Below are 20,705 nucleotides of genomic sequence, written 5' to 3'. Positions count from 1 at the left end.
AAAAAAAAAAAAAAAAAAAAAGTTGATCATAATGAAAAATCAATTACCAGCTAGATGATAAGGAAAAACACTTCCAGAAACTGAACACAGACTTCGGTGTTTATAATCAAACAAATTTACTGAGTCTTAGGCAAAATTAAGAAGTAGCAATTTATATTTTACAATATCTTGATGAAATCTTTTAACCAAAATCACTTCTACTTTAGTCTTCAAAGGAACTCTTTTCTTCTGTTTCCAAGATAATCGTGATTAACTTACAAAAATGGGTATACATCTCCAAAACATTTCCCTTAATAGGAAACTTAGCTTTATAGGATCAAAACATTAAAAGGCAAAAATATATATTTTCATTACAAGACAAAACAGACTCCAGAGTAAATCAAGGAAATGCATTCATACCTCAGGTCCCTCTCCTCCATGAACCAACATTATTATATTATTTGCATTTAGTGAAATCTGGTCTAATTTAGTATTCTTTCTTCTGGTAGGATTTCAAACTCAGTGATATCCTCCAGTACCATATTGACAGTTATCAAATCCTAGAAGAGTATCAATAATTTCTTTATCACTCTTCATCACAATGAGAATTTTTATTCTTAACATTTTTCTATAAGCTCCAGTGACAGCAGGTGCAAGGAGCTGGTACTTGTGTTAGCTGCCATGCCTGTGATGGAAATGGCCTTGATTAACATTTTTTTTATTTGAGACAGAGTCTCGCTCTATCATCCAGACTGGAGTGCAGTAGTATGATCTCAGCTCACTGCAACCTCCACCTACCAGGTCCTAGTGATCCTCCTGCCACAGCCTCCCAAGTAGCTAGGATTACAGGAGCATGCCACCGCACCCAGCTAATTTGTATTTTTAGTAGAGACAGGGTTTCACCATGTTGGCCAGGCTGGTCTTGAACCTGTTCACCTCAGGTGATCTGCCCGTCTTGGCCTCCCAAAGTTCTGGGATTATAGGTGTGAGCCACCATGCCTGACCTTGATTAACATTTTGAAGAATAAGCAAATAATTCTACAAGCTTCTGGATAGGAAAAAAATAGGTCACACCATAAAGACAGATGGTCCTCAAACCTTTCTTCTATACTAAGTAGAAGATGGTATACACTAAATAGACAGAAACCTAAACAGCTATATCTAAAATGTACTGAACTATGCATAATCCAACATCCAAGCAAGCTCTCATTCCCATGAGATGAACAAAAAGGCATTTTAGACTTACAAAGATTAATATCACCAATGTGCCCTCCTTCTAAAATTATACACACAAAAAAATGTTAGCCAGCCTATTAGTTAAGCAAAATAAATACCGATAAAGAAATGACATAAAAGAAATGTCAATCAGAAATGAAGCTGAAACTCAATGTCAAAAAGGTTAAATATTTAATTATGAAATAAGCAAATGCTAAATAATGTTATCAGTTAGGATGCTGCCTGATGACTAAAAGTAACAAAAACTCAGCTGGCTTAAACAATAGGAAGAAAAATTTTTTCTTAGAAAAAGCCCTCAGATATGACAGTTTCGGGCTGGAGGCTGGTTAAAATGGTGATTCTGATATTTAAATACACGCATGTGTGAGCGTGCGTGCGCATGCGCGCACACGCGCGCGCACACCCACACCCACACACACAGATAGAGTCTCTCCATCTTTCTCTCAGGCTCTTTAAGGCACATCAACATTGCTCTTCCTAATCATCTTCATGAAACCAAGGTGGCTGTCAGAATTCCATACATTGCAACCAGATATGACTATATCCAATGGAAAAGAGAGCCATTTTCTTTATATTTATTGATTTTTATTAATGAGAAGAAACTTTCCTTACATTTTCCCTATTTCATCAGCAAGAATTATATCACATATTTATGTGTAAACCAGTAGTGATTTAGGAAGGAGACCACCATGATTGGGTAAAAATAGACCAGGGGTTCAGCCTCATCATTAATGACATTTTGGGATGCATAATTCTTTGTTGGAGGGAGCAGTTCTATACATTGTGTAAAATCTTCCTTGCTCTCTACCCAGTAGATTCCTACAGCACCCTCCCTGATTGTAACAGTAAAAAATGTCTCCAGATATTGCCAAATGTCCCCTGGTTAAGAGCCACTGGAACACACTAATCAATCCAGCCCCTGAGGCTGGCTATGGGGTCCACCTTAAATATAGAGTAGCACAGTAGAAAGGAAAAAGTTGAACCAAATCAGTATGTTTCAGAAAAGAGAGCTATATGAAAGAAAAATAGTCTTAAGTAAACAACTGACCATATTTGTATGGTAATTCTTTAAAAACAGTATATAGCAATGGTAAAAATATGAACTTAAAATTCTGTACCGATTGATTAAGAGGGGCCTAGTGCAGTGCTCACAGCTGTCCTCTCAGTACTTTGGCAGGCTGAGGCAGGTGGACTGCTCGGGCCAAAGAGTTCAAGACCAGCCTGGGCAACTTAGTGAGACTCTGCCTCTACAAAAAACACAAAAATTAGCTGGGTATGAGTGGCATTTGCTTGTAGTCCCAGCTATTCTGGAGGCTGTGGGGGGAGGATCACTTGAGCCCAGAAGGCAGAGGCTCCAGTGAACTGTGATCATGCCATTGCTCTCCAAGGTGGGAAACAGAGTGAGACCCTGTCTCAAAAAAAAAAAAAATCAATCAACACAGAAATGAATGAAAAGTTTTAGCCTGACTGAGGACTCTGAGTATATAGTTTAATCATCAAGCACAGAAAATGTCAATTTGTATTTATAAAAATATACAATTTAGTTGACTTTTAGAAATACGTTTTTGAAAACTAATTTTCATTATGGATTTGTACATATAATATTTAGCCCTTAAGAATAAGATCAACTGGAGAAGCTATATCCTCTTTCAGGGAACACTCTTCTAACAATTTTTGAAGCTATCAAAATACCATGATTCCCTGGGGAAAGATTTGCAGTTTTCCTAGAAACATACTTTATTCTATTGCTTTGTGCTTTTACATCTGCAGGTTATGAATATATTTTTTCACGTTAAAGCATAACTATTAAAACTCTGATCATATTATAACACCTTAATTTCATCTTAAAAAAAGAGTCTTTATCCTCTAATCTCATGGTAAGACCATACCCATTTTCTCCAGCCCATTGAATGCAGCCAAATGTCCCACACATCACTCAAGAGCCCTACCACACTTTTCTCCCAATATGTACTCCCTTGTTTTCTTGGATCTGTTACTCTCTGTCTCTGCTTTCTTCTTCCCATTATCTGTAGCTATTCTTGATCTATTTGAGAACTATTTGGGGATCTCATTTCACACTTGATATGGCTGCCTCCCAGCTCTGCACACTCCATTTTAACTTTATCCGTGTCTTCTAAAACAGCCCCTCTCTGAACTGGGCTGAGGAAACTGACCAGTTTAGGTTCCTTATCTCCACCATGGGATAAAAAATGATATGCCTGTTTAAGCGCATTTTTATTGGGAAAAGTACAAAGCTTACCACCGCAAGCTACAGGTAAGAGCCTGATTGAAGGACTTGAATCTCTAATCCAAAAGCTACATGCACAATTCTACTTAATCTTAGTTAGCTCACAGGGTAAATACCAAGGCATAAATCTCATTTATATCTATATTGTAAAATACCATAAGTTTATCAAGTGTTTAGATGTACTACCCTGAAAGTTCAGAGACTTTATACTTAATGGAAATAAAGTATTATTGTTTTGCAATGGGAAGTACAACTATTTTTGACAGAGCAAGAACTTGTATGTAACAGACATTGATTATTATAGGCTTCTAAAAAACAACATGCATTTAAATGTTTGGTATAAAATTACACTGCTCAATAACAGATTTAAAGCTATCTATTCCTTTAGTCCAAAGAGTCACTTTTTTCCAAACACAACGTTTTTAAAAATAACTATTTGCCTCTACAGGATTTAGAAAATAGTGATACATAAATGCTCTCTGCAAGATATTCTTCTCTTTCATTTAGTGAATAGTTTCACAAATACCTGTCCTAATATGGTACAATCTTCAATATTATTATGTAAAAAATTGTTTCAGAAATATTGATAGAATGGCACCATTTGTGTTAATATACAAATATAAATAGGTAGATATAGAGAGAGATAAACAGATGATTGATAGATGATAAATGGATAGAGACAAGACATGCTTTAACAGGAAGTATTTCTAAAAAAAGCCTCAGAAAGTAACGATTATTGACTTAAGAAGACCCATAGACTGGGAAAGAGAAATACCTACTTTCCACTGTCAGTCTTTTGAAATATATATATATTTTCTTAGTAAGAGACTGATAAACTGAAATACAAACAGATGGACACACACACACACACACACACACACACACACACACAAAGTGAATAGATAGATAATCCCTACCCTAAATTTAACTTATAACTTATGTGAACAATTAAATTTGTAAAAATATGGGACAATGCCCTCAAAAGAATCAACCCCAAGAGCAAAATAGCTTGATTTATTTTTAAAAGAGTAGAATTAGACACACTTATATTCTGTTACTGAATAGAATGAAATAGAGAGGACCTACAATTTTGTAGCTTGGAAATTTAATGAAATATTTAAATTAATTATAAGAAGGGGTGACTTATTTTACTTGTTTCATCTTGTAAAATTTTCTGTTGAAGAAGGTACTCTAAGCAGAGGCTAAAAGACAATATTTGAGATAATATTTTGACAAGATTAAAATTAGAATTAAAACTGTCCTCTAGTGAACTGAACTTTCTCAAATTACCAGGTAACCCATCAGCTATGAAAAGAGTATTTTCTTAATTAAAAAAAGGATGTAATATGATCTACAGGAAGCAATCAATTGAAGCTGTTGACAATTGCAAATCTATTAACCATAAGGATGACTTTTAAGATTACTGCAGGCAATTTTATAAAAAAATAAATATAAGGTCATATTGAAAACGAACGAAGATGGTTAATGCCAGAACAATACCAGCCACCTGGTATCAGACAGGTACGGTTAAAAAAATGATTAACATAAAGATATACAAAGGATAATTTATATAATTTTGCCACCGTGTACATTAATATATTTTAAATAATTTTACTTCTAAGAATAATCTTTCACAGAACCATTTGTGATCTATTATACAGTAAAACCAATTTTGGGTGACAAATATATATTTCAAAATAGTATTTTAAGATAATATAATTCCAATGACTTTATTACCTCCTTTTACTTTCGAAATTGTCCTGGGTCAGAGGACATATTATCACCCTAGTGGGAGAGATCCAAAGACACTGATCAGCTCAGACATTACAGGATCTAGTTTCACTTCCCCACAGGTTCTTGACTTCCTCTTTCTCACTCTTATCTTATAATTTATGTAAATGAATACTATGTGAGAAGCTTAACAGAGATGCAGAATATTTTGAGATTTTTCCATAACCACTCTCAGTCAACAAGAAGTTGAAAGCTTTCCCAGCCTTTTTTGCTAACAGAAAAGTTTAAGGATCACTGCCCAGCTATTTCTTTGCTTTGCAAAGGCTGGTTGGATTTAAAATTAAAATTGTAAGTCAAGTTTCCTAACCTTCAGAAAGAAGGATTCTGCTTGAAGAGCATGTTCCAGGGAAGGTTCCCTTTGAGACTCCTATGTAAGGAAGAAAGCACAGCTAGACAAGTACACAAATCAGCAGTACAGTGAAAGAATATACAACCTAGCTACTTGAGGTTTCTTTCAGGACCATGTAAAGTTTAATTAGGAAAACAGTAAAATTTTCTGTATCAAATGAAAAAATCCATATACCCATCTTTACAGAACAAAATCCAACATTCCTGCTTTTAAGAGACTTAGCTTAAGAATAATGGCGGCCAGGTGCCATCACTCACACCTGTAATCCCAGCACTTTGGGAGCCCGAGGAGGGTGGATCATCTGAGGTCAGGAGCTCAAGACCAACCTGGCCAAAACAGTGAAACCCGATCTCGACTAAAAACACAAAAAAATTAGCTGGGCGTGGTGGCACGTGCCTGTAATCACAGCTACTCGGGAGGCTGAGGCAGAAGAATTGCTTAAACCTGGGAGGTGGAGGCTGCAGTGAGCTGAAATCAGGCCATTGCACTCCACTCCAACCTGGGCAACAAGAGCAAAATTCCGCCAAAAAAAAAAAAAAAAAAAAAGGCTACCTTCTCAACGTGGTCAACTCAGCCAAATCCAGCACACTATAAAAGTTAAAATACTAGAGCACACCCCCTTAAAATCAGGAGCAAGGTATTCTTCACTCCCATTCTTGCACAGTATGTTTGTTAATAAATTTGGAGCAATTAGACCCTCCGCCGCAAAAAAAGAAGAAACAAAAAAAGAGCCAGAGAAGGGAGAGACGGAGGGAGGGAGGGAGGAAGGAAGGACGGAAGGAAAGAAGGGAAGAAGGAAGGAAGGAAGGAAGGAAGGAAGGAAGGAAGGAAGGAAGGGAGGGAGGGAGGGAGGGAAGGAATTTATAAACAATAAATTTTGTTGAACCTGATTAAGGTTCAACAAAAATTTTCTGTAAACATTTACAATAATTAGTAAATATTTTAGTTTTTGCAGATGATACAGTCCCTGTCACAAGCACGGCTGACTTGTAAACAACATGGGTTTGAGGTTTGAATTGTGTGGGTTCACTTAGGGGGGTATTTTTTTTTTAAATAAATACACTTCTCCATATGGGCAAGTTCTGCAGCTACAATCAAAAGTGGATCAAAAATACTGTGTTCACTGGATTCCAAACCTGCATATGAGGAGGACCAAGTTTTCATATCTGTGGGTTACACCAGGCCAGATATGGGACTTGAGTGTGCACAGATTTTGGTGTCTACTGTCCTGGACTGTACTGGACTTTGATGCTGCAGTGCAAAAGTAACCACAGACACAAATAAGCAAATGCACATGGCTCCACACCATCACCGAATCTCTACTTGTGGACACTGAAATTGAATTTCATATAACTTTCATGTATCACAAAATATGATTCTTTTGATTTTTTTTCCCAATCGTTTAAAAATCGTTCCTATTTCCTGGGCTGTACAAAAACAGGTAGAGCAAATTTGATGACACCCTCCCCTAGGTTATTTTAACAGTAATTACATAATTACTCTTAATTAATTGGAGAATAACTATTAGATAAATATAGACATATCTAATTGTCCATCTCTAATTTTTCACACAGTAAACGTTTTATAGAAAAATTGTAAAGAATAATCAAATTAAGAAAGTGTTCAATTCTAAAATAGAAATTTTATTTCCTTCTCCCAAAAAAAGGACCCAATCTCTTTAGCTATTAATTATATCCCTGTAAACATAGTAACCCTCAGGAATTTCTATTTGCTTTATATCTAATCTTCAAGCCTCACGGCACTCTCATCAAGAACAATGGCGTGCACACAGTTCTTAAATTCATTCCAGTTTCTTTCTTCCTTTTTTCTTTTTTTTTTTTTTGTGCTGAACTTCAGCCAAACATTAAATTACCTTGGGAAATAAAAGGTAAAAAAGAAAGAAGCACAAAGGTGGTATTTGGCCTCACTTTATGAGGACATTCAATCTTAATTTAGAAAAAGAGAGAAGAGCATTTTTAGTGTGAGGAGAGAAGCATGGGAACTGGAAAGAAGTAGAGAGCTTTTCAGACACACCTGTTTTTGTAAGTTTGTTTTCAGGTAACTATGCTTCCGTTTCTATGCAGGTGAGGTTGTAGGTCAGGGGTGTGTGTGTGTGTGTGTGTGTGTGTGTGTGTGTGTGTCTATAAATCCACACCCATTTTTAACCAGAAACGTCCAGAATACATTTCTAACAAGAGCACTGGCCAAGACAGGTAAGCAAGCAAAGTTTCCAGATTATTTTAATCTGTGGTCAAGCTTTGCTATATTTAAATAATCACCTTTTGCTATTTAAAAGTAAAGCTTTCAGTAAAGGGTGGGGTAAGTGAAATGAATTTGTATTTTTCTTCTTTTACTGAACTCAATTGCCTTTGCTGGTTTCATAATTTTATCTCTATTTATATTAATGCTATTAGATTAAATTGACATCAACCACAAAAACAATTCTTTAAAAATTATTCTACAAGTAAAAATAGCTCTTGTTTATATTCTTTAAAGTATTGTTTTATTTTAAAATACAGGAAGTTATAATATCAATTACTTATGTTAAATTGCTTCTGAAAAATAAAATACTAGTGTCAGAAAATGCTAACTGATGAATGTTTATACAATTTTTGACATATGGCCTCCCAAATGCATTTTAAGCTGCTGTAGGGCTGTAAGCACCCCGTATTCATCTGTGTTCCCCCAAGTAGCTTAACCTTACAACCGATACTAAAGGACCCTCAGCAATTTACACTATATTTTACCAAGGAAAGCATTATTTATTCAAAATCTACAATGTACAAGTTGTATTGCTTTGTCACATATTTAATATCTTTTTTATAATTTGTCAGTGTAAAACCAGAAAACCAAGATTTTTATTTTTTAATTAGAAAGTATTTTACAAGAATACATAAATACTTGAAATTTGAAAAAAAAAAAATGGTTCCCACTTAACTCGAAACTTGGCAGCTTTAAAACAGCAAAAAATGATGAAGTGCTTTTTCTTTTTTAAAATGCAGATTGCACCTGCTTGCCTCTGTACCTAACATAGAAATTTTTTCTAATGCTTCCTCCAGATTGACTTTTCTTAACTCTTCTTTATATCCAAGATCCCTGGAAGAATGTTAATGAAGTTTAGGACCCTCTTACCATGGAAAATGAAGAGGCAGAGAAGATTTTGCACACAATTTCTGGGGATTTTGAGCCTTCTGTAGCTCATCCACAGGCCTCTAGAAGCCTGCTGGATCCAGGTTCAGATCCTGTCCTAGATGGCTGCCTCAGTTCCTTCACTGCAACTCCCAAGTTAACTGAGGCTGCCTACCCTGGGTTGGGCTTTGTGTTCCAGAGTCAACTGTCCCCATCCTCTACTAAAATCCACCCTTTTTTTGTTTCAGTCTTTAAATTACAAGACGACTGAGTCCTTAAGGTACAGCATGACATTCTGAAATGTTTTATGGTTTAATAAGTTGTGGGAGCTTAAAGGAAATCCTTATCAGGCACCACAGTAATTGTTTAACAGGGTTTTTTAATGCAGGGTGTGGGGAGGGGTCACAAGCAGGCAGGCCAGGCGCAATCATTTGAGGTCAAGAGTTCGAGATCAGCCTGGCCAACATGGTGAAACCTGGACTCTACTAAAAATACAAAAATTATCCAGGTGTGGTAGTGGGCACCTGAAGACCCAGCTACTTGGGAGGATGAAGCAGAAGAGTTGCTTAAACCCAGGAGGCAGAGGTTGCAGCGAGCGGGGATCTCACCATTGCACTCCAGCCTGGGAAACAATAGTGAAACTCCATCAAAAAAAAAAAAGGAAAAAAAAAGAATGACAGAGAGAGAGAGATGAAGGGAGGGAGGGAGAGAGGGGAGAGGGGGAGGGAGGGAGGGAGGATTTACTTGGGATTAGGGAGGGAAATAAAGTAAGGTTAACCTGGAGTGGTCACTCTTTTCAGTCCACAGAGGGGCTGTAATATATACACCACTGGGAAAGGGAAATATTAGAATGGGAGGAATGAGGAAATGTCTGGAGAAACCTAGAATCTATAAACTTCTTTACCACCAAATTGTTCTCTCCCATGACTACAGTTGCTATTTTAAAATGACTAGGGTATTAAAATTGCCAAATGTTTTGCCAATGCCAAAACATTGTGTCTTATATATCTTCCCATTTTCCACAATGCCTACTACAATAAACTATAGCAACATCTTTGTTTGAAAGGAATCACTAAAGAATCATTCACTAGCCATTTTAGCTAAGGAATTTCACTGTTTTGGTGAGGAATTCACTACTAAATAATATAAGTCAATCGGAAAGATATCTTAAAGGAACCTTAAATAAATGTGAAGAATACCTGTACATTTATTTTATATTTTGAGGTAAAGTTTCAAAACTGCATGTGCCAACCATTTTCAAATGAGTTTTATATGCTAATGCTGTAACTAAACATCTCACAAGTATTAAAGACTTCCTGTAATATATTTATCAGGTGGTTTACGACCAGATCAGACCCAACTTTGGACTTTAGTTTTTATCTTAACAGCACATTGAGTTAAGAACCAGTTTGAATTCTAGCTAACCAAGAGAGAATATAATCATGGCACATCTACTCTTCTCTGTACATATGTCTAATTTATAGCAATATGATAGCACTTGATTTTTATAAAGAGCTGTGTTATAAATGACAGGCAAAATTCTGAGTAATTGCTGAAGCATGAGAAAGGTAAAATCCATAAAGGAACTGAAGGACAAGAATCCTCCACATTCTATTTTTCCTCTGATTTCTATTTTAAGCAATATTTGTTCATGTCTAAACTTTTATAGGTATAGATTTAAAATGTTTTGACCTATTAGATACAGGAGAATCAAAAGGAAAGACTATTTCTGCATGCTAAAATTCACTTTATAGTTTACAGGCCATTAAAAAACATAACCTAATTTGTGCTTCATCTTGGTGGTGTGAACACTACATAGCAATTCAGAAGGAGGCTTTGTGCGCCCTGATCTCTCTCTCTTTTAATTATACCACACTATGCCCAGGATGCTCAGAACATGACTTCTCACCAACTGAGCATCTATCGAGTTAAATATTTTTAAAATAAAAAATGAATTAAAGTTCTATGTGTTTGGTTATACCATGTCAAACCAAAAACGCAGATCAGTCTGACATCACAGGATTGGTCCAACTCTTAGCAAATATCTTCTAATGATAGGTTGAAGTAACTCACTAGATTCTGAGAATTCCTTTCTGTCATCTAGCTCCTTCTGAGAGATTCTCTAGAAGACATGATGCTACACTCAGCTTCAGCTCTCTGCCTATTACTCGTCACAGTTTCTTCCAACCTTGCCATTGCAATAAGAAAGGAAAAGAGGCCTCCTCAGACACTCTCAAGAGGTGCTGTAAACTTATTTTATTTTCTAAACTCAGTCGCTTAAATTGCTTTTTAAAATACCTACTGTCTTCACTCATAGTCAAATTATGAAGCAAATTAATCTAACTGAATGATTTTTGTTGTGTATGACTTCAAAATAGATTTTTACAAACAGAATGGATCAGTTTATTTTAGGCAATGGATCAAATCAACCAGCAAACAATAAAATAAATTTGCATTAACTTTAACTGAAATAATAGAGAATTGGCTTGCTGTCTCTTAGTATACCAAGTAACCAAAGTCCTAGAAAATAATGATTGATTGCTATGTCATATTAGTGTCCTAATAGCAATTTAAGATTTTTCAAAATTTGCTCAAATTCTCAGTTCTCTATTTCCCAGTCCTCCAAAATAAAAAATAATTTGGAATGATTTTATATAAGCCTACCCAGAAAATTATAGTGTACCCCAAACCCTGAGAATTTGGGGTAACCAAGTCTTGCTATATTGACTCTGGAAGACAGATGCAGGGGTTTTAGACATAATCAAGGATTGCCATTGGCTACATGTTTAGAAAACATTTCTTTTAGTACTTACTGTTTTACTTTGTCCTAAGAAACAAATATACATTCAACTTTAAAAAAACATTTTATAAAAGAAAAAATTCTCAAAGTTGGTTCCTATATTTCCAAGTAACAGAAGTAGGAACAGAATTATTTGTCCCCCCATAGCTATTCAAAATTAGCAGTATTACCACAGAGCACTGAGCATTTGTTTGCTACATTCCACATTACCACTGCAAATAGTGGTCAGGTGCTTTGTAGTAATACTGCTAGTTTTGAATAACCATGTAGGAATATATATATATATATCAGAGGTAGGAACAGAGTAATTATATTATAGTATATATAGAGTAAATATGGTATATATTTATATATAATTATATCTAATAATATCTTATGTAATAAATTATATTAAAATATATAATTATAAATATATATATTATATATAATTTCAAATTCTAAAACATTGACTTGTTTCCCAAGTACATTTCATTTCTTAAGAGATGTATTGAGTGCCAGCCAAGTGCTCATCAATGTTTACCTAAGCTAATTAATTCTACTTCAGTTTAACAAATATACAAACTATACATACAGAAAGTCAATATATTTTTGCAAAAGAAATGAATTAGAAAGTTGAAATATTTTCCTAAACATAATCCTGTTTCTCTATATAGCATAATAGTTGTAAAACAATGAGTTCAGTAGCCTTAAAGTGCCAGAGACTCAGCTAGTAATTGCCCTTAAACACTGTTCAGGTCTGCATTAAGCAGCATTGCTATAACTATACAACAAGGCATCAATATTCTGTGTGTTCACTTCTAAATAGTTATTTAAAACTCCTTCCAAATTTTATGAAAAATGTATTACATTTGTATGCCCTACTTTAAACAACTTAGAAGTTCTGTTTTTTTAAATGATAAGGAACTAATTTAATGCAGAAGATGACTAATGACTGTTAATGAGAATTGGTTTATATTTGGCAAAGTATTTTACCATCTATTGCTACTTGTGAAACAAGTGAGAGAATAAGGCTCAGAATGAATGAAGATTAAAGGGAGGGGTGAGTGGGAGGAGGTGGGATACAGTATATGAAACTTCTCACAGCACAGAGCAGCATATGAAGCCCCTTAGAACACAGGGCAACATCAGTGAAGTAGAAAAGGTAGTAAGGAGAAAAGGCAGATTAATTAGAAAAAGATAGAAGAAGGTTCAGGGAGAAAAAAATACACATACAATGATACAAAAAATCTCAACTTCCTTTGAATCAGAATTGCTGAGTACCTAGTCCAGTGCCTCGCAGATAGTAAATACTTAAATACATGTTAGATAAATGAAGGAAATATCAAAAGACAAGAAAACATAGCCAGAGATAGAGATAGAATTAGAGTAATAAGCAGAAGCCATAAAGAGCATTTAAACTGTGTACCAGCTTTGACCTATTGTGATTATGAGACACAGTATATGACAAATTATTATAATGCAATATGTATTCCCTATAGGGCTATGGATACTTTTTTTTAGAACAGGGATTATATTGCTTTATGTGTATATTCCCATTGCTTTGTGGAGTAAGATATACAGCAGATGTTCCTTTACTGTTTGTGGAACCAAATTGAACAGGAGCAGAGAATACAAAGTTTTCCTATTGCTAATGTTCCAGTATTAAATGATATTTGCAACAGAACAGGGAAAATTAAGCAGAGGCCTAGTCTCACTTGCTGTTTTAGAATAACTTTTACTTAATGCAAAATGTGGTATATAGATACGGCATGTGTTCAAGCAAAGTTGGAGAGAGGCTCTTTCAGAATTATTAGAGAGAGCAAGAGTTCCTGTTAAGATGTGGCATTAAACTAACAAGAGATGTTTTCCAATGTTAAGATTTTAAATCAGGAAAAAAAAAAACCCAAAAACATTGCTAGTGAGAATGTAAAATGATACAGCTACTTTAGAAAATAAGCTAGCAGCTCCTCAAAAAGCTAAGCATAGAGTTACTGTTTGATCAGCAGTTCTACTCCTAGGTATATACCCACGACAAATGAAAACAACTACCGCTCAAAACCTTGTCTATGTATGTTCACAGCAGCATTACTTGTAAAGGCCGAAAAGTAGAAACAACCCAAATATCTATTAACTGATGAGCAGATAAATAAAATGTGGTATATCCATACAACAAAATAACATATGAACCATAAAAAATGAATTAAATAATAGTACGTTACTATATGGATGAACCTTAAAAAGGTCATGCTGAATGAAAAAACTTTAGTCACAAAAGGCTACATATTGCATGATTCCATTTATATGAAATGTCCAGAATAAGCAAATCTATAGAGACAAAAAGTAGATGAGGGGTTTCTTAGGGCTATGGCAGTTGAAGAAAATGGGGGGGAGGTGATAGCTACATGGTATAGGGTTTCTTTCTGAAGAGATGAAAATGTTCTAAAACTGATTGTGGTGATGGTTATACAACTTTGTGGATATACTTTTAAAAAGTATACTGTTTTTTGTTTTTTGTTTTTGAGATAGAGTCTCACTGTCACCCAGGCTGGAATACAAGTGGCATGATCTCGGCTCACTGCAACCTCTGCCTTCTGGGTTTAAGCGATTCTTCCGCCTCAGCCACTTGAGTAGCTGGGACTACAGGCACACGCCACCATACATAGCTAATTTTTGTATTTTTAGTAGAGACAGGGTTTCACCATGCTGGCCAGGCTGGTCTCGAACTCCTGACATTAAATAATCTGTCTGCCTCAGTCTCCCAAAGTGCTGAGATTACAGGCATGAGCCACCATGCCTGGCTAAAAGTTTACATTTTCAATAGGAAGTTGTATTGGTATATGAATTTATTTCAATAAGACTATCACCAGAAAACAAACATGCAAAACAAACAAATAAGCAGAAATCATGGAATCATATTTATCTTGTTTTCTAATTATCCATGATATTAAAGCCAGAAACTGTGGTCTGACAACATTTGAAACATGTAAGAAAATCTGGGCCCAAACTGACCTTCAAATAATTCTAATTTTCACATTAATTCAGTCTTTCTCATTCATAGACTGAGACATTTCCTGAAAATAGTAATGTTTTTTGAGGTTCTATGTATTCTTCTCCTTGATGATCTTATTCTTTAATTTCTAATGTACACTCCCAACTACTCATACCGTTTCTTTAAGGCTAATGGGTTCTCTTAATATTCATTGCTTGCTGTTTTTTCTCTCCATTCTTTTGGGTGTTTCCAAAACACATGTGCTTTATTATATCTCTCCGCCATGAAATTCCCACATTAGAATTTTTCCCATGTCAGAATTCAAAGCAAATTCTCTTATTTCACAATGTATACTGACTTAGAAAATGTCAGAATCTCCTGGGACTTAAAATACGAGGGCATTGTACAAACCAAAGTATTCCTAATAATATTACAAAGTATGCAAAGATTAACCGTTAATTTCCAAACATTCTGAAAGTCAGAGCTTTTACATTACCCAAAGATCTCCTTTCAATCAGCTCTAGTCATAACAACATTTATTAAGCACTTACTGCGTTCAAGGCCATGGGCCTCAAGGTTTGAAATACAGTAGCAAAACCTCAATACTACAATCTAAAGGGAAACCACTTCCATATCTAGTGAAAATTCTGTGTCCTCTGCACCATATGTCAGCCAACAGCTTGATGGCTTAGTTACAATCTGTAGGTAGATATCTGCTTTTTAGATAACCATTTCAGAGCTCTTCTGTTGTTCTTGGTTACTGCATTGATTTCTCTCTTCTATTTAGGATGGGGAGATGACATCACTTGGGTACAAACTTATGAAGAAGGTCTCTTTTATGCTCAGAAAAGGTAACATGCCTCTTCAGCTCATGTTTTCCTTTTATTTGTAGTAGAATTATAATAATTATACATATTTATGGGATATAGGGTGATATGCTAACACATGTACACAATGTATAATGATCAAATCAGGGTAATTAGCATATGCATCACCTCAAAAATATCATTTCTTACTGATGGGAACACTCAAAAATCCTCTCTTCTAGCTTTTTTAAAATATACAATAAACTATTGTTAAGTATATGTACCTATAGTGCAATAGAATGCTACTAGAACTTATTCCTCCTATCTAGTTGTATTTTTGTATCTATTCATCAACCTCTCCTTAACCTTCCTCCTCCCAACCCTTCCCAGCTTCTAATAACCACAGTTCTACTTCTATGAACTCACCTTTTTTTTTAGCTACCCTATATGAGTGAGAATATGTGGTATTTATCTTTCTATTTCTGACTTACTTCACTTAACATGTCCTCTAGGCTCATTCATGCTGCTGTGAATGAGAGGATTTCATTATTTTTTACAGCTGGGTAGTATTCCACTGTGTATATGTAACGCTTTTTCTTTATTTATCCATCCATTAATGAACATTTAGGTTGATTCTATATCTTGGCTAATGTGAATAGTGAGTCAATAAACATGGAGATACAGATATCTCTTTGATATACCGATTTTTTAAATAAACAGTAGTAGGAAAGCTGGATCATATAGTAGTTATATGTTTGGTTTTTTGAGACTCCTCTATATAGATTCCATAATGGCTGTACTAATTTACATTCCCATCAACAGTGTATAAGAATTCCCTTTTCTCTGCATCCTTACCAGCATTTGTTTTGTTTTGTTTTGTTTTGTTTTGTTTTTGTCTTTTGGTTAATGCCAATTCTAACTGTGGTGAAATAATATCTCATTGTGGTTTTGGTCTGCCTTTTTTGATGATTAGAGATGAGATTAGAGATTGAGAAGTTCTTCATATACTTGGCCATCTGTGTGTCTTCTTTTGAGAAATGTCTATTCAGATGTTTTGCCCATTTTAAAATCATATCATTTGGGGATTTTGTTGTTATTGAGTTGTTTGAGTTGCTTGTATATTCTAAATATTAGGCCCTTGTCAAATGAATAGTTTGCAAATAATTTCTCCCATTCTACAGGTTGTCCCCTTACTCTTTTGTTTCCTTGGCTGTTCAGAAGCTTCTCAGGTGATATATTCCCATTTGTCTATTTTTGTTTTTCTTGCCTGCATTTTTGAAATCTTACCCATACAATTTTTGCTGGGAACAATGTCCTAAAGGGCTTCCTTTATATTTTCTTCTAGGAGTTTTATACTTTAAGGTCTTACATTTAAGTCTTTAGTCCATTTTTAATTAATTTTTGTATATGGTGAGAGATAGGAGTCTAGTTTCATTCTTCTACATATAGATATCCAGGTTTTCCACACCATTTATTGAAAAGGGTGTCCTTTCCCCAATGGATGTTCTTGGTACCTTTGCAAAAAATCAGCTGACTTTAAATATGTGGATTCATTTGTGGATTCTCTATTCCATTGGTCTAGGTGTCTGTTTTTATACCAATACCACGCTGTTTTGGTTACCACGGCTTTGTAGTATATTTGGAAGTCAGGCAGTATGATGCCTGTATTTTTGCTCTTTTCACTCAGTATTGCTTTGACTATTTGGAGTCTGTTGTGGTTCTATACAAATTTTAAGATTTTTTTCTTTCTGTTTCTGTGAAAAATGTCATTGGTATTTTGATAGAGATTGCACTGAATCTGTAGGTTGCTTTCAGTAGTATGGTCATTTTAGCAAAATTCATTCTTCCAATCCATGGCATGGGATGTCTTTCCATTTTTTGGTGTTCTCTTCAATTTCTTTCTTCAATGTTTTACCATTTTTATTGTAGAGATGTTTCACCTCCTTGGTTAATATATTCCCGTGTGTGTGTGTGTTTGTGTGTGTGTGAGACTTTCGTTTATTTGTTGTTTTTTTGAGCTGGAGTGTCACTCAGTCTCCTAGGCTGGAGTGCAGTGGCATAATCTCAGCTCACTGCAACCTCCACCTTTCAGGTTCCAGCAATTCTCCTGCCTCAGCTACCTAAGCAGTTGGGATTACACACACACGCCATCACACCCAACTAATTTTTTATTATTGGTAGAAACAGGGTTTTACCATGTTGGCCAGGCTGGTCTCGAACTCCTGATCTCAGGTGATCTGCCCACCTTGGCCTCCCAAAGTGCTGGGGTTGTAGGCGTTGGTCACCATACCCAGCCTTTTTGTGGTTATTGTAAATGGCATTGTTTTCTTGTTTCTTTTTTTTTTTCCACCTAGTTTGTTATTGTTGTATAGAAATGCTACTGGTTTTATGTGTTGATTTTGTATCCTTTACTCCGTTAATTTTAACAGATCCTATAGATATCCCATAGTAGATTCAAAAACTGACATTTTAGTGTTTAAAAAGATGCCACAAGTATTTGCTCTGCTATTGCATGCCACTGTATGACTAATAGCTGCTATTAGAAAGCATTTTATAAACCAAAGTTCTAAATACCTCTATATTCATGTATTTATTACTCAAGCAAGCTTTTCAGTATGTTGTAGAAACAAAGCAGTATTATTTTATAGGCATTATACAGGCTTAAACAGAAAACTGGCTTAGGGCAGCAGTTTTAAGACCTGTTTGAATATCAGAACAATTTGAGTAGCTTTTTTAAAAATCCAAATTTATAATTAATAAGTCAAGTATTCCTTGGATGTCCAGTGCTATGTGCCAGACACTGTTCTAGGCTCAATGACCAAGTACGACACAATTTTTATTCTTAAAAACCTATTAAGCATTTGGGAATGAAGCTGAAAACCATATTACGAAAGCTCCCAAGAATTAATAAAATACCTAAAAAACATTCTATTGCAATACTCATTAAAGATGAAGAAAGATTACAGATTAACTATTGTTTTCGTATTAAACAAGCATTACAAAAGAAAGAAGTCTACAGAAGAATCTCACTTCCAAATATCAGTGTAACAAACCAACAACATGTTAGTAAGGAGCACTAGTAGAACTTTAAATATTATACACTGATAAACTGAGGTTTAGTCTGGGAATGTCAGGGTGGTTTAGGATTAAGAAATGTATTAATTAAAATAATTTAATCTTTATAAGGAAACAATCCATACAAGTATCTCTCATCTCCATAAAATTCTGAAAAGGCATTAAACAGAATGAAACATCCACATCTGAATTTTTGAGACCCTGCATTAGAGACTATTAGTTTATTTAAATTAATCCTAACAAAGAGACAGCATTCCAACAGCAGCAACAACAAAAAACCAACATTATGCTACTGGGAAAACAAATAGAAGTGTCCCATTAAAGTGTGGATAAGACAAGTATGTCTACAATCACAGCAATTTCTAACATTTTTCTGGAGGTACTAACTAATGCAATTAGTTGAGAAAAAAGTAGAAAACATAGAAAGGAAAAGTTAAAACTATCTTTATTTTCAGATGATGATTTATATACATGAAAAACTAAAAAGAATTTAAAATATTCAGAATAACAAAAATTCTGTTGAATTAGATGAGAATAAGTTAATATTTAAAAATTCATTGCATTTATATATAGAAAATCACATACCAAAAAACTTATAAAATACCTCATTTACAATGACAAAAAAGAAAATACCCCAGAATAAACTTGACAGAAGATGTGCAAAATCTCTAGGAACCTTAATACACTAAAAATAAAAAAATATTTGGCAGTGCATATTGTATTCTTTGAAAGAAAGACTTAACATCATAAAAATGCCCATTATCTCTATACTTTAAAAACTTTTTAAGATGATCACAACAAATCATGATAAAAAATTTTAAAAGGTAATTCTAAAATTGAAATGAAAAAATAGACATGAGTAGTTAGGATAGTTAGGAACATTCTGAAAACAGAGCAATGGAGATTAAGACTTAATCATTATTCAACACTGTATAAAGCTATAATAAACAGTATGTCACTAGTAAATAAATAAAATATGATAAAAGTATGTAAATAAATAATTAAAACTTTACAAATGGATTAGGATCTCCAAACAAAACACATAGAGGAACTCAATGTATTAAGAAACAGTTTCCCCTGGCCCTATATCCTGCCTCAGCCTCCCGAGTAGCCACCACACCAGCTAATATTTCTATTTTTGGTAGAGACAGGATTTCACCATATTGCCCAGGCTAGTCTCAAACTCATAAGCTCAAGAGATCCTCCTGCCTCGGGCTCCCAAAGTGCTGGGATTATAGGCATGAGCCACTGTACCAGGCCTCACTTCACCTTAAAGGATGTTTATCAACTGCAATTGAAAGGATCAAACAATACATTCTATATCAATAGAAACAAAACAAACAAACAAATAGGTAGCTACACTTACATCAGAAAAAATTGACTTTAAGTCAAAAAATGTAAAGAGACACAAAGAAGGTCATTAAATAATAAGAAAGGTATTAATTTACCAAGAAGATACAATTATAAATATACTTCCATCCAACATTACAGTACCTAAATACATAAAGCAGATATTAATAGATCTGAAAAGAGGAATACATTACAAAACAATAATAGTAAGGGACTTCAGTACTCTACTTTCAACAATGAACAGATCATCCAAAAAAGTCAACAAGGAAACATTAGACTTGAACTACACTTTAGACCAAATGGACCAACAAACATATACAAAGCATTTAATCAAACAGAAAGAGAAGATACATTCTCAATGGCATAGGGATTATTTTTTAGAACAGATCACATGATAGACCACAAAACAAGTCTAACAAACTTAAGAAGACTGAAATTATATCAAGTATCTTTTCTGACCATCAAGAGGTGAATTGATAAAATGTGGTATACGTACACAATAAAATACTATTTAGTTATTGAAAAGAAGAAAATCCTGAATAACTATACAAAGAGCCTATTTCCTTTGATGCTCACAATCCACTTAAAATCAAAGCAGTATTTTAAAAAATCATTCTATATACCCAGACGTTGGTCTAGGCAATGAATTTTTGGATGTGACCTCAAAAATACTGGAAACAAAAGCAAAAATAGACAAGTGAGATTACATCAAACTAAAAAGTTTCTGTACAGCAAAGAAGACATTAACAAAATGAAGAAATAACCAACAGAATGGAAGAAAATATGTACAAGCCATGTATCCGAAAAGAGGCAAGTATTCAAAATATACGAGGAACTCAAACAACTCAATAAAACACAAATAAAATTTGTGTTTTAAAAATGGACATAGGGCCGGGCGCGGTGGCTCAAGCCTGTAATCCCAGCACTTTGGGAGCCTGAGGCGGGTGGATCACAAGGTCAAGAGATCGAGACCA

At 34.6% G+C, this 20,705-nt stretch overlaps 1 protein-coding gene and 1 pseudogene across 1 annotated transcript in view; one reads left to right on the top strand and one right to left on the bottom strand.

Annotated features, from left to right (window-relative positions):
- Positions 1-393: 393 nt before the first annotated feature.
- LOC108303119 lies at positions 394-662 on the bottom strand (annotated as a pseudogene).
- A 7,052-nt stretch (positions 663-7,714) lies between these two features.
- AGR3 (anterior gradient 3, protein disulphide isomerase family member) overlaps positions 7,715-20,705 on the top strand; it is a 23,307-nt gene continuing 10,316 nt past the window's right edge. Inside the window, exons 1-3 of the mRNA XM_017526919.2 lie at positions 7,715-7,816; positions 10,837-10,972; positions 15,288-15,351. Coding sequence (XP_017382408.1) covers positions 10,864-10,972; positions 15,288-15,351 — 173 coding nt within the window. The 5' untranslated portion in view covers positions 7,715-7,816; positions 10,837-10,863. The remainder of the gene's footprint in view (positions 7,817-10,836; positions 10,973-15,287; positions 15,352-20,705) is intronic.

The sequence above is a fragment of the Cebus imitator genome, unplaced genomic scaffold, assembly GCF_001604975.1.
Source record: "Cebus imitator isolate Cc_AM_T3 unplaced genomic scaffold, Cebus_imitator-1.0 Scaffold45, whole genome shotgun sequence".
Taxonomy (NCBI): domain Eukaryota; kingdom Metazoa; phylum Chordata; class Mammalia; order Primates; family Cebidae; genus Cebus; species Cebus imitator.
This window is presented reverse-complemented; position numbering and strand designations above follow the sequence as displayed.